Consider the following 24888-nt stretch of genomic DNA (forward strand, 5'->3'; position numbering starts at 1 on the left):
CGATGTGACGCTAACGTAACGCTTTACATAAACCCTCCCTCCCCCTCGAAGGCGTTACGTAATATTTGAACGTTCCCTAGCAGTTACTACAGTATCATAGCTGATGCCATCTTTGATGTAGAATAGATGCTTAGTTTGCAAAATTTTCCAACGTTCCCTATATCGTACAGCGTCCTAAAGTGTTCTTGGTTGATGAATTGATGTATTTTGGTTAAAATCAGATATAAATCATATTGAGTGAATCTTTATCCTTGAACTGGGAAAGCTTCTTGCAGAGCTTAATCCTGGCAGTTTCGCATACTTGTAGAGGCTTTGAATCACTGACGCAGGCCCGGTAACCGAGATTGACAGAGTGAAGTCTCGGATTGTTGAAGTCTTGTTGCCGGGGAACTATTCCATCCATTAGACGCCGCTGAATGGAGAGCAGTCCTCAACGTGCGTTGCTCAAGCGCACACCCCGAGAGTCGAACCAGCGCCGCTTGATCTTGAAGCTTCTTCGTTCCAGAAGTGACGCCCTAACCAATTGAGCTATCGGGGCGGACTGCCAAAGACCGCCTTGCCAGACCCTGTTCTAAACCGACACGAGAAAGCAGACGTTAGTAACAGGAAGAAGTCACCGTATTGATAAACTGTTTGCCTGTTTTTTTGCAATTTTGACAAATTGGTGCATTTCGACGAATCATCGATGAAGAGTGGAAGCAGTTCGGGCATAGCGTTGAGTGGTGCTGCAATGACGTGAAGACATTTTTAGAAAATCAACAATTTGTTTTATTTTTGTCTCGAAAAATCAAGAAATGAACTTGAAACCTGACAAGGGAGAATGCGGTAATACCGTACATTGATAGTTAATTATAAAGGTGAATAGCAAAGGCAAAGTTATTCCCCAATAAAGTGCAGATGGGTGGTAAACCGTCGTTGCAATCCTACATGAGAATCTTGGTTCAGTAAAGCAACTGGCCACACCTCCCGGTAGCACATGGAATAGAAAAAGCACAGCAATAAACACACATAGAAAAGTGCTACGTTGATAAAAACAGCAACAAAATATATTGATTTGAGTACAAAATACACACGAATGACATCACAGAGGTAAACAATATCGTTGACAATGTGTCGTGATGCCCCAAGTGCGAGGCCAGTAGAGGGCAGTGTAGACTAAGTGCATAACGACCACTTGAAGTCAGCAAAGGCAATGTGAAGCATTCGGGTGATGTCAGTCGTTTTACGGAAGCTGAGCCATAATACAGAATGCGAAATCAATAATGACGTGATTACACGCAATAAACAAACCATTGTGATTAAAAAGCAGCCATTTCGGAAGTATACAGTTGATTTCACAATAATTTCATAAATTAAATAAATATAGAAAGGTTCATGGGTCCAAGAACAGCCCGTTACAAGTCAGTGATCACAGATCGGACAGTGGTGGATGGGGATGAGGAGGGTTTATCAGAGGACTTCATGTTGCTTGCAAACTGCCCGTAGTTGGCGTTGATGAAGGTGAATCCTTTGAAGTCAGCGTGGTTGATGTTGATCAAGGATTGCTGAGGTATCGGGGTCAACTTGGGGGTCATTTGCGTGAAGTCAGCATCGAAGTTGGTGACGTCATAAGCACTTCTCTGTAAATAAAAATCGTTGTACTGCTTCCATAAGTTGTTGACATGACAACGTGAAGTCGCATCTATATGGAACAATAAGGTCACTAGGAGGAGTACTTTCAATGTTTAGTGGTGATGAACACGTGACCAGGGCACAAGCCTTGAATCGCTTCGAGGTCTCCGCGTGAGCGACACCGCCGATGACCAGCATTGAGTTCACCACGACAACCGGTACCTACCACGTTGGGCACGTAAGGTGGCGACACCTTCTTCTCCCCCAAAGCTTCCCAGTCTATCGTCGCAAAGAACGGGTGTCGCTGAATGGCGCTTTCCCCTTCCAATCCGCATCCCAACCTCTTCGAGGGATGCTTCGTCATGAACTGCAACACAGGAGGCGTGAGTGGTTGATCCATCTATGCAACATCCGGACCTTGCAGCATACTTACCGACTCCAGGACGTTGACCGCGTTCTTAGACAGCCACACAGGATACAACACGTCATCGCTCATGATAGACTCGAACAAGTCGTCTTCGTTGTCCGCCTCGAATGGGGGTTGGCCAGCTAGCATCTCGTACATGAGTACCCCCAACGCCCACCAATCCACCGACACCCCGTAATCCAATTCTTGCAAGATCTTCAAAATTCAACGACATATCTGAATTAAAGGTGCGTATGAAACGGTGATTATAACGTACGCAAATGCAAAACAAGATGAAAACGATCACGCAGAGTATGGCTGGCGCTACTGATTGGGAAGCGAAAGTTTGCACGGTAGAAATAATTTGTGGCCTGACATAACGTATATTCATTGCAGATGCATTTCAGTGTTCAAGTGACAGCGCACTAGGAAAGAAGCGAGAGCGCTACAATATTACTTCATACCCTCGGTGCTGAATGCTGAGCAGCATGCGGGACTTGTGCCACTTTTACAAAATTGTTATGACATGACAGGGTTTCCAATCGAAAACTGTCAACTCAGTGGCAGGCATTCTACCCATTAATCCACCTCGCCAGTTCCACACCTGCTCGTAAATATGTGCCGCAAATCATAATTACAATCCACCGAAATGTTAGTAGGCGCAAAAGAAAAAGTGAAATAATACACGAGCTTGACAATGATACAAACAAAAGAGTTAGACCCCCAGGACTCACCTCAGGCGCGATGTAATCAGGGGTGCCACAGAAGGTGGTGGCTAGCATGCCATCGGATATTCCCTCCCTGCACATGCCGAAGTCTGCCAACTTACAATGTCCTGCACCGTCCAATAAGATGTTATCCAATTTGATGTCCCTGTGGCCATTCAGCAAATCAAAGTTAACAACATATTTTGACGGCATAGTCAACATGACAGTACAAAGAGTGCTCAATGCCAAGCAAAAAACCTAAGCAGGGCATATTAAAGTAAATATAGTTTGCAGTTCACAGCAACACAGGTGTGCCCAACCTCTTTTAACCCAAGATCAAGGCCGGGCAATTACTGGACAAGTGTGTACCGTACCCCGAGAGGCCGTCCTAGCAGAAGCAAATCTACCAACAATTGCAACTGGTATACCCCCTGAATATTACCACAGAGAACGAAGAATAGGGGTTGAGAAAACAAGATAAAAGTATAGTTCTCTTTGTTTGGAGAATTTGTCATCATCCATTTATCCCTTCTTCAGTAGATGAGACCTGGCGCCGCTAGCAGGGGTCCACCAGTTTTTGCAGCCCTTTCACCATGCTTTCGGGTTGATGGGGTTAAATTTGTTTTCCTGAACGGAAATCTGTTTTCGCCAAGTTTTTTTTAGAGCATTCGCATTTATGTTGTTTCCATTCTGTTCTCCACAACACTTTGCACTTCTTACACATGTTTTACAAACATTGCCTTTTATTTTCTGGGAGAGCACTCTTCCGCACAGCATCCCAGACATATTCTTGACTATTTTCCCCAACCCATTCTGATTTTTGATATTGCTGAATCTTAACCCTTTCCACATCCATACTCAGGACATCTCCTAGGTAGCAGAACATTTCAACCACCACATTTATCCCCATCCAGAGTAACGGTCTCTTCGAGTCTTTCGTTTATCTTCCCTTGACATCGTTCAAAGTCGTTTATTCTAACTAGGCTTTGGCTAATTCCTGCACATCTTTTATGAACCCATTCATTGCAGTAACTACATCTTATTGAGTTGCTTCTAACTCTTTTCCAGCATACTGAGCAAGGAGCAACCTTGCCTGGATTGGCGGTATTTTCACTGGCATGAAATGCTTTGTTTTGCTCACACTTACCTTCAAGCCTTTGAATTTCAGAGCCTTCGGAAAAACCAACCACAATTGTGGTTGGTGATTGACTGACCAACCTCACCAGACCAAGCAATAGGTTCAAGAAAACAATCTACACTGACGAGTCGACAACACCAGTAGAGCGGGGTCGTCATCACAAAAGCGAGAGCTGTCAAAGTTTACCAGCAGGAAAGCTGTGCTATTCGTATCAAGCAGAAATAAAAGCAATCACGGCTACCTGGAGATGCGACCTGATTTGTCACATTTTGATTACTGCTACAGTTAGTGTCTGACTGATATTTTCTGAGTTTTTTTTTACTTTTTGCTGTATCGTCATGATTAGGGCCCGCAAAATTCAATAAAGTCAGAATTTTTTAAGGACCTCGTCTGTCCTTGAATCAAAAAATAAAGTTGTTTTCAGCACCTAGGGGAGTGTTTCTAAGAAGTTTATAGGTCAAAATAAAGTCAAAATTGACAAAAAAGTCAAAATTTTCAATAAAGCCAAAATTTGTCAAACTATGGCTTTTGACAAACTTTTTGTGTATCTGGAGAGTAATTTTTGTCAAAATCCTCGTAGAAGCATTATAAATCAGGAACTGCGACAGAATTAAACCATATTAACCCATAAAAGCAGGAAATATGTCACAATGCCCACTTAGATAAGCAGTAACTTTTATCGCAAATTGTCCATTGTTTATTCATTGTTACGTATTTAAATAATTCTTATAAAACACTTCCTCTTCACAAACGTGGTCTTCTCTTCTCGAAGAACAACAGTTTGGATTTTAGGAATAGCCTACTGACATTCTGTAATACAAAAATGCCTAAGCAAGCTAAATCGTATTCAGAAAAAGTTAGACAGATTTGTCGAGATTTTCCTGATGAATTTAATGCAACTCCCGGGGGTGAGTTAAGGTGCAATTTTTGCGAGTTTATAGTGAAGTGCGATAAAAAGTATTTTGTTGAAAGCCACAGGAAAAGTAAACTCCGTCAAGCTGGATTGGAGCGACAACAAGCATCGCAATCAAGGCAAACTTTTAGTGAACAAGCCCCTTTTATTGAACACGTTTGGATCTGAAATCGACAAAATACTATGTTTGGGTAACTGGTATCAATTCAAGGAAGAACTGTGGCCTCTACAAATAAGCAATTTCGTTAGGTCAAAATTTGATAAAAATACGGTCAAAATTTTTCTTTTGGGTCTAAATAAAAATGGCCGTAGTAATGATATAAAAGATTTTCGTTGCATTGGGGAAGTAGCAGAAAATGAGAAAAAGTAAGTTAAAGAGAAAAAGTAAGTTGAACAACGCTCAGTTAGACTGTTAAATAGCAATCAACAGTCTGACTGAAATTTTCAAAATCAAATTGTCTTTGTTTTTCAACGTCTGATAGTGTCACAACTCATTGTGTAGTAGTAGTCCAGTTTTAATCCGGTGACATTACCGAGGGTGGCCGGATTCACCTCCAAGTGCCGCAATCGCCTTCACACCCTGCCTCTACATCGATCTGTCTAAAGCGTCCTCTCTTGTTAACCCAACCTTGTTGCTTTCCTCCTCAATTTGTCTTTCCCACGTTTTTTCGGGTCTTCTTTGTTTTCTACGAACCTCCACTTGCAACTCCAGCGCTCTTCTCAAGATATCATCTTCACCCCTCCTAAAAACATGCCCATACCACCTCACTCCATCGCTTTCGCCAACTTATCAACATTCTCATTCAACCCAAGCAAGTTCATAAGTTCTTCGGTATTTCTTTTGTCCATCAGTTTCGCACCACACATTGCCCTCACCATCGCCCTTTCAGGCTTCTTAAAATCGCCAATTCGTTTTTCCATAAGCACCATGTCTCACTTCCGTACAGCATTGCGGATCTCACACAGCTAGTATAAATTCTTCCTCTCATTTTCAACGGAAATCTTCTACCACATAACAACTCTCGACACTCTCTGAATTACTAAACGTTACTCTTGCAGTCACTGCCGCTTCACAACCACCACTGGGCAGTCTAGACCGTTTAATTTTTTCGAATTTTTTTTTTTTATTTGTGCACACCCCTTTAATCTTTGCATTTGCCTGAAAAAAACTCTGGCAAAATTTTGGGTGAATCCACCAACATTTACTGACCTCTAACAGTGTTTTATGTTCTCATAATTGGGTCATTCTATATCAAAGCGGCCAATATGAAGATATCTTGTATATGGTACCTCTCAGATTTTGCTGAAAAGTTGTCATACTATGCCTGAGGCTACCACACGAAATAATCCTAAGTTTTAGATCAATATCTCAAACAGTTTTCCCATGGCGGCCATTTGAATTTCGGGCGCTACCCTTATTTTTGACTTGGGAGGGTAGCGAATAGCAATTTCAGCCATTTTCAGAGCCCCATAACTTTTATTGTAATTGTGGTAGAAGACTAAAAATTGCTGTGCTAGTTCAGTATAAACTATACTACACAATTCAATAGTAAAAAACAACATCTCTTGATGCATAAGTGTTAGGTGGGTCATCAAAATCCTGTTTCTTTGCCCCGTATAAGTGTTTTTTTCAATTGTCAAATGCTTCTACCACCCAAACCAATCAAAATATTTCTCTAAAACTTAATCATTTGTAATGTTTGGAAAATTTTCTTCTGCCAACTTGAATTTGGGAATTGTGGTTCCATTAACAGAGATCTTATGGGGGTCTGAACTTTGGTGGGTACTTTTTCATGGGTGAGAAGAGGTGAAAGCATTATATTGAACATAAATTAATGGTCAACAGTGTCAGCATTCCAATGTTTATGATCACTAAGCATAGAACCTACTTATTTTCACTGTTTTCATGATAAATCATTGTTGAATTTTCTCTGACCTACATTAAGGAGATTATTTGCCAAAAATGACCAAAATGTTACATTTTAAAGACATAACATTTATATAATAGTGAAGGAGTTTGATAATCAAAGATTTTATTTCATGAAATGAAAGAATAAATGTATAAATGTGTTTGTCTGGTATAAATTTCAGCATGTCCAATTGACCATAAAATACCCACACGGTCATTTGGGGCTCTAAACATAGGGGTAAAAAAGGGCCATTTCTGCCTGATAGGGTTTTCAGACCCCCATAAGATCTCTGTTAATGGCACCACAACTCCCAAATTCAAGTTGGCAGAAGAAAATTTTCCAAACATTACAAATGATTAAGTTTTAGAGAAATATTTTGATTGGTTTGGGTGGTAGAAGCATTTGAAAATTGAAAAAAACACTTATACGAGGCAAAGAAACAGAATTTTCATGACCCACCTAAAGCTGGGTTTAGACTACGTGCGTTTTTGTTGCGTTGCGATTTACGTGCGTGTTGTCTCAAACAGCTCGCGTTTACACTACTTGCGGTTTTCATGCGTACAGTGTTACGTCATTTTGAAAATATAGGTTATTCCCCTACATTGATGTCAATCAGCTGATCTAGTTGACATCACTTCAGTTCTGTCAATGCGATCATTACAATACATGTTGAGTTTTACTTCCTCTGCACAAATGACTTTCACAGAAAGAAACAAGCTCATAACACAAGTAATTGAACTCTAGACTACACTAGCTATTAGCACACAATGATATCAAAGTAGAACACTTTTGAGGGTCATATATTGCGAATGAAAAAGCCAAAAAAAATTACTTATCAATATGGAGTGCAGAGTGGCATCCAGATTTTTAAAGCAATGCCAGATACATTTAATTGCACCGAGTGGGTTCTTGTGTTAAAATAAACTTTGTTACATGTGGACCAACACCAAGAGTGTACCACTGGAATTTTTAGACAAGCTATGTTTTTAGAATAACCTTGGATTCTAAACTCATGTTTAGCAAACACTTCGAAAACTAAACTGTCTATTTCTGGGCTATATATTTTTTGATTAGATTGACCTTGCATTCCAACCATTTTGCCCCTGACCTTGGTATCTTTGTTCAACAACCTTTCTTGTTTTATAACCTTTGAGGAATAACTTTGAATTCTTTGTTGGCTTTTTAGTAGATTGGTTTCTTTATTTAAATGTTAAAAGTTGAAACTATACCACAAGTCTATTGCTAAAAATTGCTTTCCTATATGCACTCAGCATAAAGAGCACTAAAAATGCCGGCAATGTAAACCACTGAGCAATGCAATTGCATATTTGTGTAAATATACACTATACAATACAGGGTGTATGAGATCTCACAGATCACTACCATTTGTGATGGACTAGATTTTCTGATATTATGACAGGCTATAGTTTAATAGCTGTTTATTTTCTGCTTTCATAACTATTAATAGGCTAAAACAAAAAAAACTGAATGCAATTCAACTTTATTTGTCACCAGCGAATCAAAACTTACATAGTATTTTTGCATATTGGCAGTTTTCTGTAGGCTATACTTGTTTATAGGCTATGCACAAATAATGAAAAAAGTAGATGCTACAAATTTGGTAGAAGCAAATAAAATAGCACTAACAGAATTAAAAAGGTTGCAAAGTCACAACAATGACAAATATGGACAAAGAATTCTTTGTAATAGCAATGTTGATAATAATAAACCACCATTATAGTTGACAATTTTTGGCTGTTTATCAACAAATCTATAGGCCAGCAATGGCAGTTATTCATCACAACAAATAATTTTCAGTAAACAAATTCTCTTGTGTTAATCTGCATAATGATGGCAATTATAATATTCTATATTGACATGTTTGTGTCACACATGTATGGAATAATGTCAGTTAATATTATACTTTTGTCAAATCAATTGTAATGCCTAAGAACACATACTATAACATGATATGTTATGTGTGTGTTCTTACCACCAAATTCCTTTAAGGGTGATTGTAATGAAATGCACAGCCAAAGTAATCATAAGAACAAATGACTTCAGAATACATAATTTTAAAAGTGATTGTAATAAAACACATAGTCAAAGTAACCATAAAAACCCATAACTTCAAAACTGAAATACAAAAACAAAATGAAATAGGCTATAAGCAAATGTACACCTCAAGCCTACATGTATACTTTTGAAATATTGTATCATACTAGAATAGGTGTAATGTATTAATTCTGATATAGTATATGTCTATGACAGTACAATGATTATGCAGTTCAAATTCTTTATCATGGACTTTATATTGATGTAGAAAGTGCAAGACTTCAAATTTCAACAGCAGAAGAATCATCATGAGTCCGATAAGACCACAAACATATCTGCAAAACAAATGAAATTACAATCAACGAAGATACACATAAATGCAGTTTTTATGTTCATAGCGAAATGTGACTGAGAGACATAGCCTATAAACCTCTGAGAAGGAATATTACTTTATTTTGTCTACAAAGAACAATGGACAAGCCAAAATAGCGTTCGCACTGTTTGGTAATAATGGCAGTTGTATCAACTATCAGCTACACTTTGTTTTTATGCAGTATGCTCAAGATATATATGCATTTGGAATAAGATCATCATTGTATGAGGTTCTGGGGCCGAAGTATCATCCTACAACAAACCAATATAAACTAGGTTGTATAATTAGGTACGGCATAGCAGTAATCTACAAACACATTGCTCACTCAACTAGTTGACAATTAATTTGGCCTATTTCAATGTATGAGGTGAAATGTGCCATGTAGGCCTACACTATAAGGGAAGTTTGGACCACTCAGCAAATTTTCAAAATTCTATTGAAAGCCAACACAGCACAATACAAACTTTCAAAACACCAATCATTCTTTGTGGCCATGATAAAAATATAATGTTTAAAACAAAGCTTCAATTTAAAATCAAGATTTGTGATACAAACTTCTACAGAAGTCCAGTTTTAATGAACTTGGTCAAATACCGTATATAATAAAGTGTGTGTCTTGATACAAAATATACATTATTAGGTCTTAGAGTGCACGAAACGTCACCAAAGCAAGGTAAACTTTTATGGAGGGCAAGCATCCCAGAACTTTTGCATTGTCTATGTTGTATTACAAATTTTCATTTGTTTTAAACTTTGGTGTCCCCCCCAAAATATTTTTATAGATCTGCCACTGGACATACCTAGCATGTTTGTGTGTTTGCGATGACTTTTAAATGTTAAATATGCCTTCAATTGAATTCATTTTTCTTTGTTGAAACGCAAATCAAGCGATATTGTGTCAAAAGCCTCTACAAGTACCGGCATGCGAAACTACCAGGAATAACCTATCAAGGATTTTTCAGTCAGAGGATAAAGATTCAAAAACCAAACAGCAATAAAGCCAGCAAAAAGAAAAGGTGGCAAAACCATAATGGTTTACAGTGAAATAATCAGCACTTCCAAATATAGAATAGGCAGGCTATTTGGTATGATCATTAGCTTCATACTTTAAAATAACATTTAGGTAGTAGGAACTTGATAGTCAACTAGTCATTTTACTCACCTTCTGGTTATGGTAGCCTCTCATAATGACATAAGCATGGTGATCACTGGTTGATTGGTTGGTTTTACTTCATAAGTTTCATAATCATAGCCTAGATTTTTTTTATGTGCAACAATCTATCGAAAATAAAGTTTAAAACGGTGGCCTAAACTTTGAAGAATGAAAAATAAATTAAGTTTGACCAAGAAAAACACTACTGAGAGGCATCTATCTTGCTTAAAAATACAATAAAACCCTTTCAAAAAGTCTAAACTTCAGCAAAATCTGCCCAACAAATCACTTTTGATGTGAAAAGCAATTTTTCTATCAATACTTCACAAAAAACTAACCTACCTCGGTGTTTTTTCGCAAAACTACCTAGACTGACTTAGCAAATACGCGACCTAGGATCCGTTGCGACAGCTTCAGCTTCCACTCAGTTCGGATCGCTTGCGACGGCTTGCGATTGTCTGAGACCGAACGTACGAAATACGCGCGCAATGTAAACGGTCCCAATCACTTGCGTGTGATGGATCGAGCGATGCGTATTGTCGGAGTGCTTACGCACGGAAAACGCACGTAGTCTAAACCCAGCTTAACACTTATGCATCAAGAGATGTTGTTTTTTTACTATTGAATTGTGTAGTATAATTTATAATGAACTAGCACAGCAATTTTTAGTCTTCTACCACAATTACAATAAAAGTTATGGGGCTCTGAATATGGCTGAAATTGCTATTCGCTACCCTCCAAGTCAAAAATAAGGGTACCGCCCGAAATTCAAATGGCTGCCATGGTAAAACCGTTTGAGATATTGATCTAAAACTTAGAATTATTTTGTTTGGTGGCCTCAGGCATAGTATGACAACTTTTCAGCAAAAGCTGAGAGGTACCATATACAATAGGGTGTCCCACTTTTAGGCGACTTTTCAGGAAAATTAGGTTCGGGTCAAATTCTGAATGGATTTTCGTCACTGATTTCAAAAATGACGTTATTTTTTTCAATATGACGTCATCTTGATGTGCCAGCTAGCGGATATTTGCTATTTTGGCCTTATCACAAATATGGCAAGAGCTAGAGACTTGGAACTTGTGCCAAAATGACCGGAAGGGACGATTTCCTATTTGTTGTCAAAACAATATAAAACGCTAACTGCAACAGAAAATAAATCAATAGTTTTTTTTCAAGTCTAAACCTTAAACCATTTTTTTTTTTTTTCGTTTCGATCCAGTTGTGCTGATGAATCCTATAGGAAGAAAACCGGTTCCACAACATAAATTATACTAAGAAAATTTTTGAAATACTATTGTGAGTGTTAACCTGGTCAAATGGTTTAAGGTTTAGACTTGAAAAAAAACTATTGATTTATTTTCTTAATGATTGCTTTCTGTGTTAGGTTGATCGCCCATTTGAGGAAGTGTCATAGTACCTGATCACCTTTACCAGTTAGTTTTTCTCACTTTTGACTAACTGCAACAGAAAAGAAGTTATTTTGAAAAAACATGTTTTTGCTCATTTTTGGACAAAAATATGAGAAGCACGGCAATTTTGCTACTGTGACGCTTTTATTTCGGTTGTTAAGTTGCTGTGCTGCGCCACATTGTTTAACAATTAAGTACAGTGGTAGTTAGTCTAGCACAGGGGTTCTTAAACTGGGGTCCGTAGACCCCCAAGGGGTACGCGGACTAGTTTTAGGGGGTCCGTGAAGGCCCATTGGAAATGTTAGCGTATAATTTCAAAAATGGAATACATTTTTCAAAAAAATTTGTTCAAACAACGCTGATGATTTCTAGTTTGGAGTTTTCAGAGAATCGTTATCGCAGTCACTTTCCACATTGTTGTCTTTGCCGCAATTTAAGACGAAGCCACAATTTCATGTTCTTGTTGAAGACAAACAGCAGCATCCTTTTCGTAATGAAATTGAATCTAAAATATTGAAAAACAATCCGCTATTTCTTAAATTTAATAAAACATAAATTTTGTTACCAATTCATTTTAATTTTATTGCATTAATTACAGTATGTCTAATTTATGCTGATCAAAAAAGTTTCTCGGACTAGGCCACAAAAGGGGTCCACGCAAACCAAAATTTTTTTTAAGGGGTCCGCGGTAAAAAAAAGTTTAAGAACCCCTGGTCTAGCATATTGTATTTACAATTGATTACATACCTCAGCATTGATTTTTACATGCATATTGCAATTACTAATACTAGCTAACTTTAAACGCTTGATCATTTAGTTCAAAGATCTATCAAACAAAACCACCATTCAACAACACAACACAGTTCAATGGGATTATTTACCACACCATACTGTGCAAAGCAGCACAAATGCGCAAGTCTGTTTTGGCCAAATCGTCTTGGTCATCTCGAATCACGCCGTTCACAACGCGTTTCAGTCTGCCAATAAAGCGCTCTGTTCCTCGATTGTTGTTGTTGATCATACGCAAAAACATTGATAGAGATGAAAAACATGCAATGCATGGAGCCATCATACTTTCTTCGGAGAAAAAAATCACTTTGAAGTTGTCACGCTTCAAAAGCGTCTGCTCGATATCAACGTTTCTTGGAAAACTTTTCTGTCTTGCCGCATCAGCAGCAAAAGGCGGAGCTTCAGCGTGGAGAACTTAAAGCAACGTTTTTAGGGCTCAACCATTGGGATGAATGCTTAACGAAATGTTTCAGAACAGCATTGAATACTGGTTCACCCACAGATTTATATGCAAGTAATAAATCTCTTGTAAGCAGTACCAATTGAGGGACCTTCAGCAGCGGAAGGTTTAAGATGGATGACTAAAAATGCTGGCAAATAAACACAAACAATAAAAGAAACCATACGTTGAAGTTTAGGGATATCCTGAGGCCCAACACAATACCCAAAAATCAGCAATCTTAAGTAGGCTAACCACTCGCTGTTGTTATTCAACGCGCATGGGACACCCTTTTTTGATAAAAAAAAGTAGGGGTTTTAAATTTCCTGGAACGTTCATCACTAAATGAACTGCCATAGCAAGAAGACACATATGGTCGCTCCGAAAAGATGAATCTTAGCTTCTTTCTTGTGCTCAGAAAACCATAAGATCTTGGCTTTTAAATGATTTGCGGCTATAGCTGTGATGGAAACTTTACAATATTGTCGGATTTTCAGATGTTGGGGCTTAAGTTTTGATATTTTCTTAATTATTTTCATCAAACCACCATCTTCGTATGCATTGGGGCCTTTCACTTTGCCTTTCAAAAAGCTTTTTGCGTGTGTAAAATAAATCTCATTTACATGGAAGAGACATTCAAGACTGTGTATCACTACTACTACCACTGTACTTAATTGCTAAATAAGGTGGAGCAACTTAACAATAGCAAAATTGCCGTGTTTCTCATTTTTTTGTCCAAAAATGAGCAAAAACATGTTTTTTTCAAAATAACTCCTTTTCTGTTGCAGTTAGCGTTTCATATTGTATTGACAACAAATAGGAAATCGTCCCTTCCGGTCATTTTGGCACAAGTTCTAAGTCTCTAGCTCTTGCCATATTCGTGAAAAGGCCAAAATAGCAAAAATCCGCTAGCTGGCACATCAAGATGACGTCATAATGAAAAAATAACGTCATTTTTGAAATCAGTGACGAAAATCCATTCAGAATTTGACCCGAACCTAATTTTCCTGAAAAGTCGCCTAAAAGTGGGACACCCTAATATACAAGATATCTTCATATTGGCCGTTTTGATATGGAATGACCCAATTATGAGAACATAAAACACTGTGAGAGGTCACTAAATGTTGGTGGATTCACCCAAAATTTTGCCAGAGTTTTTTCAGGCAAATGCAAAGATTAAAGGGGTGTGCACAAATAAAAAAAAAAAAATCCGAAAAATTAAACGGTCTACTGGGCACTGGCATTCAATCTATCTCTTAGATAGCAAAAGGCATTCACTGATTCAACTTCGTCATTCAGCTTTTCAACAGGACCAACCATTCCTTTTTCAATCTTCTTGCATCTTTCACATTCAAAACCATCTCCGGATCTGCAAGTCACTCTCTTCATCTTTGCACATCTTCTATGCACCCACTTTCTGCATTTCGTACACATAACAGAATTTTCCCTTACTCTTTTTCCACATACACCAAAAAGTTCGATTTTAGTCATTGTAATTTCCCGTTCCACTTGTTACGACCTTTTTCATTTTGATATTGACACGCATACCTTTACAATACATTGAAGCGACTCCTTCCACATCTCAAATTTCTCTATCAGATCTTCTATTGTGTCACTCAACAAAACCAAATCATCGACGTACAGTATCTCCGTCAATGCATCTTCTCTTACACATTCGGTAATCACATCAATCACAATGGCAAAGATTAGAGGAGAGAGGACAGAATCCTGGTGTACACGTACACTGACCTTCACCGAAAACTCGTCTGAGAGGGCACATCCAATACGACCTCAGATCCAAGTCGTCCGTTACCACAGCATGTTAGGTCCAAGTTGGACACTCACCATTGAATTGGCGGAGTCAACACATCACGGAGAGTGCTGGTCCTGGAGCAAGATTCTTGGGTCCAACAATTTGGGACGTGGGGATTTAGCGTAAGCTCGTAAGGGAAGATCCAACTCGTCCTTGCAAAGTCATCAAGACTCATTGTTGCTTGCACGAGTGCCTCTGGTATTTCTTCTCATTGCCCTTTCCATCACTCTTCTTGGAACTCTATCAAATACCCTTTCCATGTCCACGAAGCACATGTACAAGTTCTTTCCCTTGTCCTAATATTCCTCTTGCAACCTTCTCAAAATAAAAATAGCATCTGTTGTTCCCTTCCCAGGCATAAATCCACAGTGCATCTCGTCCATGTAAACGTTAAAATATAATTTTTAGAAAAATTCATTTAAACAGTCACCAAAAATTAGCAAATTATGCAGAATGTGACAAATCGGCTCGTATCTCTAGATAGCCATGAAGTAATGAAGAAAGCCTTAAACTTCTTAATTGACGTTTGCAGTGGAAAGAAGGTACGTGCGTTTCCGACATGAAGGTAGCGCTGTTATGACTAAAGAACAAAAATCCTCAGTTCCCTTAAAAGATGGCAATAAAAGAGAGATTATCAAGTTAATTCAAACTCTTCATAAATCAGACTGTGGCACTTACTACCCAAGTCATCGCGGAATATTATTAATCACAAAGTGAATAAAAAGACGAGGAAAGCAACCGAAGAACACCAAGAGAGGGGGTTGCACTACGCAGCAGCTAGCAAAGACGGCAATAAAACGTACAATGCAATGCCCTCCCATACAACACAAGTGTTAACAGAGATCTATTATCAGCATCGGCGTATGAGATCTAATATGAGAACGATTCAATCGCGTGGAGAAAGAGAAGCTGATTCGCAAAGAACAAGTGAGGATAAGTAGGATTCGCAGCGGCCACCGTCCCAAGAGATGAAGAATGTATTTGTCGTTACTGCAAGCTCGGTGAAGAAGCGGCAGAGTTTTGCCGGAGTGCCCAGCTAATCATCCATCGATCCGCGGCCAACCCAGAGCATTACATAATTGCACACCACACCTTAACCTTGTGCTTGGCATTGAGCAATCCAATTGTGATAATACTTTACTGAATAAGTAGACAAACACAAACCTATACACGATTCCATGATCATGCAGGAACATGAGGGCTAGAATAACCTCTGCAGAGTAGAATCTCGATCTTTCTTCCGAAAACTTTCGAGACTTCTGTATTTGGAACATTAAGTCCCCGCCATTGACATACTCCATGATGAAGAAGAGCCGCTCCTGTAAAAAAGCACCCAACAATGCGAAAGGGTTAGTGACTGCAGCGCATGATATACGGTGGTCTATTAACTGTAGTTAATTTGGTCCATTACACCAAATGATTTGCGTCAATCTTAACCTTAGAATGCGAAATACATGGTTAGCCTACCGCTCAACAGTAGCATGTGGTTGGTGAGCAAGAAAACCATCTGTGCACTTACGAACCATCTGTGTACTCACCTTAGTTTGAAAGGCAGAGTGCAGTGACGTCAGGAATGGATGCTCCAACGCAAGAACTCGCTTCTCCGTCATCGTGCACTCAACGTCATCATCGGCACTGATGACGTCTTTCTTGAGCACCTTAACTGCAAAAACCTGCTTGGATCCGCGGTGCTCGGCAAGTAGAACCTGTGAACATTCGAGAAGTCGATATCATGCGATAGCACGCCAGGATGAAATACAAAATCTTCAGAAGAGTAAAGAGGACAAAACGTGAAGTAAACCCAGTTGATCACCAAACACCATCAAACCCAAACCGTGAAACAATAAAAAATCGAACAAAATCTCACACCACACCGACAAGAACATTATCACGTGACCCAATCTACAATGAACCTTAACGACGTTACGCGGTGTAGCACATGACAAACTACTTGCTTGAAAATCTGATTCGGAGCTAAACACCAAGTCATACCACACGGGACGGTGTAAGGGCGCGTGAGGAAATGTAGGCTAGTCCACTCAATAAAGCCCCATTCTCAAGTTATTTGCGTCCTGTGAGGCGAAACAACTTTCTCCTTGTGTTGATTGTTCTGGACCAGTAGTTTCTAAAAAACTATTTATGTTCCTCCTTTTGTCTGAGGAAGCCTATTTGTGGAAGCAGCCACTCGCACACGAATCCAACCATAACGCGGTCGTATCAAAGGTCATTGCCTGAAATTGAAGCATGACCTCACCTTTCCGAAGCTTCCCTTGCCGAGGACTTTAATGAAATGAAAGTCTGAAGCTTTGACGTGTTTCCTCCCTCCAGCAAGCAACCTCTTGGAGAGCACACCTCTGGTTAGGTTGGCCGGCTCTGCGTGGGAATGGGTTAGGGTTGGTTTGCGTTAGGGTTAGTTTGCGATTCAAAACACTTTTACATCAATTTATCGCTATGTGTGAACCTAGCAAGGCCACAAAGTCACTAAACGGTTCAGCGAGAAGCAGAACGAAGCAGGCCCAACTTTGATTAATGATTATCAGGGTTCGTTGTGGTGCTTGGGTGATTGTAGAATAGTTTGTATGGCATACTACTTGCACATACACAGAAACTTTACATTCATACAATTTTGTTTGCATCCAGTTTTGTGTCTAGTCACTCTAGTGGATGAAAATATAACGTGGGCGGGGAAAAGAAGTCAATCCAATTGCAACCTTTTAGATTTTTAGATACGCCATTTAAGTGTCTTGCTAAAGACATAAGCGCATGCCCACGGCGGGCGTCAAACCGACGATATCGACACTCGACCAATGATGCCAATGAAGATCGGAGAGCAGACAACTGATATTCAGCTCACCATCAATAAGCATACGGTGCACCACACAGGAGAAATTTGGGATAACATTAATATTGAAATGCTCTAAAGTCTTCAATAACAGAAAACATACAACGAAAATAAAACAACACACAACGTTGCACAATGAAACAAACATTGGAATCTGGCGTATTTTTTTTGTTTTATTCAACAAAACGCCGTTTAAAGCTTGGCTGTTGATGTTGTCCCAGTTTGGGACAGATCTGTATCATTGAAATTCACCCTCGGCTTATATTTCGGAGCACAACTAAAGATTCGGCAAAAAGTAAATGAGATTGCAATTGTGCTTTCTATTTTTCTAAGCAGAAGTCAGCTTACCTGGAGAGAGCCTTGGTTCAATCCGCACAGAGCCGGTCGACTGAAAAACAAACAACCGAATTTGACAGGCGGGCGAGATGGAACTAACCATTCGATCCAACTTGGTATAACAAACTGGTCGTATGATACATTATCACCGCACAATGCTTGTGGTGCGGCTAGTCAATAGAGTGGTAAAAGTATTGCAACGTCATAGAAACGTTAAAGGAATAGGATGCTTTCCGCTTGATATGCAACACTTATTCAACGATGAAAGTGCGCACGGGCTGTTCGTCTTTTTACCCTTGAAAGCGCTCACTTCCTTTTCCTTATGTATGCGGCAACAGTCAGCGCCACATGACAGACAAAGGACGGTGAACCACGCAGTCATGCAAAGTAGCCTGTTCTACATTAAGGGAACACTCCTGATGCAATATCAATTTTAGCACTGCCCTTTATAAATTGGTCTAAAAATGTGCTTAACTTGTATAAAACCCTACACATTATATGATCAAAAAATGCAAAAGTTTTCCCATTTTTAAAAAAAACTTAGAGTCGAAGTTTTACCATATTCAGAATCCTGATGAAATTCACTGCTGTTTAGATACAAAAAAATGTTTTGATGAAAAAAATATTTTCTATCAGGAATGTCCTCGCGACTAACTCGAGCATAGGCCTGGTTGAAGGCATTTGCTTCAAAGGCCAGTTTATTTCAAACATTCTTAATAACAACTCACCTTCTTCGGCGCTTCAGCTCCTCCTTTCTTCCCAAGTTGCTTGAGGATGTTGGAAAGCTCCTTCTCGTTGATGCCACACGAGTTGGCGATGTTAGAGGCGCATCGCTTGTGAACGTTCAACTTGCATGCTGCAGCACAATGCCAACGAAGCAAAACAAAAGATAAGCACTCTATCCCCACCAACAAAAGAAGATGCTGATGCATGATGGCCATACGACGTAATGCATAGAAACACATCACGTCAGGTGAGGTCCAAGTCGCCACACCTGGTGACAATGCCAATGGGAGGTAGCACAACGGACAGTGCACTGTTTCATAACGATTGGAGATGACAGCGTAACAAATTAATCGTTTGTCCCACGTGCCTCTGTCCCATGTGCCTCTGTCCCAGGCCAAAGAAAATAAAAGCAATGGAATTGTCACTGAACCGCTCCTAGCGTTTCATAACTCGCGTGTCGTCAACAGCGACAGCGTTTTCAGCCGCATAGAGCAGCAGCCTACATCCCCAGGGACTCACTAACTACGCTGGACCTGAGTGATCCAGCCACAACGAAACAACCTTTTTGAGCATGGCTCGGTCTAAACGAGTTCCCTATTATCTTCATTCTAAACTCGTTCAACAGTCAAGCCATCCAACAGGTGATTCATACAAGATGCCTATACAATACATGCCATGAAAGGTAGAGGAGTGCCTGGTTATTTCATAAAGTGCTCCACCCACGCAACGTACGCCAATCTCCTGAATAATACTTGAAGAATACAATAACCCGGATGTAAAGCGTCACACAGGTTATGCATGACTTAGTATTGTATGTATGACGACACAACCAAGTGACAACAGAGTAAGCATTGGTGGAATACATTACCACAACAAGCTGAACACGGCAGAGTTGTTGTCGATCACGATGGAGCCTGTAGCTCAATGAAGTGCAGTAGTGCACGCGACAGTGATGCTCACATGCGGACAAGTGCAGTCTGCAAGAGTATTTTTTGCATACGTCGAAAATGATTAAAAGCGTTGCGTTTATCTTGAAAATAATTTATAGGGGGTCTTACCTTTGCATTGCATGCCTTGGGAATACAGGCCATAGAGAAGCGAGCCGCAGTGGTCACAGAACGTAAAGAATTGATAATTATGCGCTCTGAATTGGTGTGGGACGTTAAAGTTGATGCGACTGAGTAGAGAGTTCTCCTGCAAACAATGACAACCAACCAAATTTCCACGTCTGTTTAGTATGAGCTATATAAATTTGACATCAGTGCACACTATACAGTCTTGTAACTTTGCCAACTATCGTTTATACGATCTCAAATTTTAACAGTATAGAGCAGTGGTTCCCAACCGGGGTGCCGCGGCACCCTGGGGTGCCAATTGCAATGCTCAAGGGTGCCGCGAGATATTGCAATACTGCGGCCCATTCTTTATTTTAACTTTAACCCGTTAAGTGCGGAATTTATTCATTTCCAACCGAGTTTCAGTGCGTATTAAGTTTCGCGTCTCGCACTTATTCCCGGCTCCTTTATGTAGAGTCGCTTAGTGGGAAAGTCGCTGGCGGTAAGTTGATAGTCTGCGGTAGCCTAATGTTTTCTCGTCCAGGAAAAACAGCGTGAAAAAGATTTTGACTCGTTGCTGTTCTTTCCATAAAAGCGTTTGAAACGCATCATTATTGCCAGGTTTCATGATTTTATTTTGCGAAGAAATCGAGAAATCGATTTTTACTGGACTCTCATATTGTTTTGAAACTTAAAGAAGAAGAAGAATTAATTGACATTCGTAACGATGGAAATTTTAAGCTTATGTACAAGCAGATGCCTCTCCACGACTTCTGGATAAAAATTCAAAATGAATATCCTTGCGTTGGAAAGAAAGCTATTGTGCTTTTGCTGCAGTTTTCCACGCCATAGCCTACCTATGTGAGGGTGGATTTTCCGTAACGAACTAAAAACGAGAACGACTGCTTATAGTCGAGGAAGAAATGCGAGTGGCTTTGTCGAATGTGCCCCCACATATTAAGGGACTTTGTGCAAGAAGTCAAGCCCAAATTTCACACTGACTTTTGAATAACAACATTATTTTACGCGCGCTATACTGTACAACTCATTCTGTGTTATTTCATACAGTTGTTTGAAATACAGAAACCTCATAGAATTGATCCAGTTTTGCCAGGGTGCCGCTAGGGATGGGCAAAATAGAATAATTAGCTATTCTAGAATATTCTAGAATACTGAAACCGAATATAGAATACAGATATGTATTCTAGAATAATTGACAGTTTTTACCATCGACACATTTTAATGATTTTTATGACTTTACAAAAACAATGAACATCACAAAAATTGCTTATCGCAGTGTAACTTTCACCAGTCAAACGAGATCTCAACTTGGTGGCAGTTAAACCTGCACTTGAAAAACATCTCTCTGAAGAAGCAGATGTAGCAGGTACACAAAAATATTTTGAAACTAACTGACAGAAACAAGAAAATTGGTTTTTGTTTTGCTTTCCATCAAACAAGGGCGTTTTGAAGAGATGTAGTGAATGCTTTCAACAACGTGAGATATGTATCTATTTCTGAAGCAGGGGAAGCCAAATTTGCTGATTCATCTTCACTACTGCAAGCAGCATCTTCAATCCCACAGCTCAACAAGTCGTCCATGTCAATGTACTGGCATGTACGGTATTACAGGCCCGTAGCCAGCCGGGGGGCCTCGCCCCCCCACCTAAAAATTGTTGCCCCCCTGGCAAAATCCCAACATTCTCGAGCAACAGCTACAATTATAATGATCTTGTCCATTTAAATTTTTTCGGCCCCCCCTAAAAAAAATTGCCCCCCCCCCTTGCTCTGCGGCAGTACAGTAAAAGCTAAGACAAAGCCCCCGTACGTACTTCAGCAGGGAGGGTCGCTAATTCGCACACCCTGTGGTCGACGTTGCCTGCATACGAGAGTGGAAGCCCACGATGTTAGCGAAGGCAAGTCAACTGTTGTATTGTACCAGAAACAACTTAGGTTTGTGGTACCGAAGTAGAGAAAAATCCTAAAAAGCGGATTAAGCTGTTTCGTACTACACTTCCGCAAGACTGTGAGGACTACAAAGCGCTTGACAAGAAAGATCTCTTTAATGCGAACAATGAAACTCGTGCGTTTTCCGACGCCGCATCGCACTGAATCGATAAACAATTCTACTTTCGCTGCAGCGAATTCGTTGCGATCAAACGGACTATTACGAAGTGGATCGTTAAAGCGGTTTCAATTATCCGATTTCATATGCATTTTGAAACCGGTTAGACTCTACAACCGGTTATTCTATATTCGGTATTCTATTTTGCCCATCCCTAGGTGCCGCAAACTATTTATCTCTTTGATAGGGTGCCGCAAGGTCAAAAAGGTTGGGAACCACTGGTATAGAGTATAGCATCGAGTATACATAAAATTTTATCTTTAATTTTCAGGGGTTTTTCTTTTTAGATGTAGAAATGTCATACAATAGCGTAGAAAAAGCATTTTGTGTACTGGAGTATGCTAGAAAACAGTCGAATAAGACTGTGCAGCGTGCATTTGTGCAACGATTTGGAAGAAAAGGGCCAGATGAAAAGCAGATTTGGACATGGCATAAAAAGTTCGAAAAAGAAGGTTGCTTGTGCAGAATAAACGGATCTGGCCCATTTCTGCCAAATCGTTCCGCAAATGCACGCTGCACTGTCTTATTCGACTGTTTTCTAGCATAATCCAGTACACAGAATGCTTTTTCTACGCCATTGTATGGCATTTCTACATCTAAAAACGCCTGAAAAAAGATACAATTTTATGTATACTCTATACTGTTAAAATTTGAGATAGTATAAACGATAATTGGCAAAGTTACAAAACTGTACAGTGTACAATGATGTCAAAGTTTTTGAAACACCCTAGTGTACAGTCAGGTTCTAAAAAACCGTCATAAATAGCCTCATGTTTTGCGCACAGCTCAAGCCACCCCCACTAAGAAAAGTGTGTATCCGATGAGCGCAACTGATCTGTGGGTTATTGATGCGTCAAAAGAACCTTCCTCTGCACGAAGATAAAACCATACTTTTTGTGGAGGTAGCATTACTTTTAGCTACACAATATGCTTCGTTGACCGCAGCAAAGTCGTGTCAACTGCAGGTATATATGACGTAACCTAACAAGCCCACAGCACCTGATGCTTTCTTCCCATATTGACTTTGGATATAAGATTCAGTATTTTGGTTAACGGGTTTGTGGGCAGACACGCATGAACGACTGCGAAATCCCATTAAAAAAGAAAACAAAATTCTTTACCGGTATGTCTTCTGTCTTCGTCCCTGGACACTTTTTGATCACCGACAAATGACATCGTTTGTGGACAACGCAGGTGCAAGCTGCAAATTTACACTCGTTGTAGAACCATGACAAGTACAGGTGCAGCGTTTTACAAAGTGCATGGTTGGTCGCGGCAACAGTTTACGTTAAAGACATCACGATAGATCATGAGCAGTCCACTACATCTAGCACAGTGCCAGGTACATAACATTCCTTTCACATTTGATCAACAATGACATCACCGTACGCAAGGACTCTTTAAAACAATCAAACTTTGTCACACAGACAGTTGCATAAAGTGCATGTGATGGTTCCTGGAAAACTAGCGAGTCACTGGATTCTTGGGGCAGCCCACCAAAAGATGAGATGACGTTGTTTGTTGAATAAATTTAGATGCACAACCTCACCTTGACATTGGTATCCTTGCTTGCCGACCAAACCCCTGCAAGACCACACAGGTTACCACCCGGCTAAGTTATTGATCATAACGCAACTTTTCGAGTAAGAATGTTTGCTGACATGTTTAGCTTCACCATGTTACACACAGAGCGTGAAAAGCAACGTAGCAAAGACAGTAGAAAGCAGTTAGTGCTATACTGTGCTTCGTTATTGCAGTTTTCAGAGTACAATCAAGCTTGGATTATTCTGCCATGTTACGCAAGCAAACTTCGAGGAGCACAAGGGTGGATTCAACATCCCTCTATGACATATTTTTTTACCAAATAAATTCTTTACAGTGGGAACAGAAGGTGGGTTGCCTGAGGTAGGTGGCGAGAAACTTGTGGCCGCTCACTCTGTGGATTCGCCTCCGCATCGCGTTCCTGCGACCGCGCTTGCGTTCTTTTGTCCGGAACCGTTGATTGGTCAGATGTTCGTTTCGGATATCCGGTTCTGAGAATTGAATAACTGAATATTTGAAAACATTTTTAGAATTTCCGTCACTCCGCAAAATAAAAAACAGGTTAAATTTTATTGTCAGATCGCCGACCTGTTGGCCGCAGTAGAGTCAGGAGCTTGGTTTCCAGAACAAGAAGGTATTTTTCCCGTGGCCCCACCAGCTGTACACTAGACATACACCATAACTTGTTGTATATATACCACAACATCGAGCAATACATACGAGGCATAATTTTTGCTTCACAGGTACGACACGCGCTGGTTTTAAACAGTTTCATGCGCTAGTTCCGAGTATTTGCAATTTATCTCCTGACTCATACGAAACACAGTTTCAACTCAAGCGATTAAAAAACAAGAAAAAAATTTTCAAATATATGTTACATTCACTAGTGAACTATTTTTATCACATTACATAGTAATGGTTAATAAAAAGCCAAGAAAGATAAGTCAGTAAGTGTTTCGCTGATCGTTTAATGAATCAGCTACCGGTACTACAGTGCTGCAATCCTACAAGACTATGTAATGTTTGTCAAGACAACAGGCTATTTCACAGGAAACTATACATCATCAAATTGTCCCAGCGCAGTCAGGCAACGATAGAATCAGTGACAACAATTTTCTTTGAAATGTCGCAATATAAACACTAAGTAATGAGATGTGAGCAGATCGTGTTATAGAGAACCACAAACTCACAAAGTATTAGGTATCGCAATATAATATCATAACGTTCAAAGTTGGTATAAAGTTATTAATGTGATGTTAAAATAACTCGCGACACTCCAGCCAAGACAGAGCGATGTCAGTCGCCCCAATTTAAACGTGCAGGTGGATCTGAACAACTTCGGCGTCCAGGTAAAATTTTCAGTGAATCGGTTCCATGGTGATGGTAAATGTTTGACCAAGATAAACAACACCCCTATGTTTCGTGCGGTGGAAAAGCCAAGACACAGGGGATCAATTGAACGAGCGTTATTTAAATTGTTTACTCATAAAACTAATTTGATTGATACAATCTTATCTATTGCAGAAAGAAGTGGTGTTAATTGCT

General features: G+C 39.7%; 1 protein-coding gene across 2 annotated transcripts in view; it reads right to left on the reverse strand.

Moving 5' to 3' along the window:
• Nucleotides 1-714: 714 nt before the first annotated feature.
• The window catches only part of LOC145775918 (protein kinase C epsilon type-like), a 36666-nt gene continuing 12492 nt past the window's right edge, over nt 715-24888 (reverse strand). The window contains exons 4-16 of one of the 2 annotated variants that reach the window (XM_082587325.1): nt 23663-23834; nt 23351-23385; nt 22923-23002; nt 19680-19815; nt 18624-18751; nt 17908-17947; nt 16972-17090; nt 16256-16423; nt 15882-16036; nt 2752-2890; nt 2045-2233; nt 1838-1978; nt 715-1619 (exon numbers count right to left, since the gene is read on the reverse strand). In XM_082587325.1, coding sequence (XP_082443451.1) covers nt 1395-1619; nt 1838-1978; nt 2045-2233; nt 2752-2890; nt 15882-16036; nt 16256-16423; nt 16972-17090; nt 17908-17947; nt 18624-18751; nt 19680-19815; nt 22923-23002; nt 23351-23385; nt 23663-23834 — 1727 coding nt within the window. In that variant the 3' untranslated portion in view covers nt 715-1394. The remainder of the gene's footprint in view (nt 1620-1837; nt 1979-2044; nt 2234-2751; nt 2891-15881; nt 16037-16255; nt 16424-16971; nt 17091-17907; nt 17948-18623; nt 18752-19679; nt 19816-22922; nt 23003-23350; nt 23386-23662; nt 23835-24888) is intronic. The other variant, XM_082587324.1, reaches the window with a different exon arrangement.

The sequence above is a fragment of the Aplidium turbinatum genome, chromosome 8 (assembly GCF_918807975.1).
Source record: "Aplidium turbinatum chromosome 8, kaAplTurb1.1, whole genome shotgun sequence".
Classification (NCBI taxonomy): Eukaryota; Metazoa; Chordata; class Ascidiacea; order Aplousobranchia; family Polyclinidae; genus Aplidium; species Aplidium turbinatum.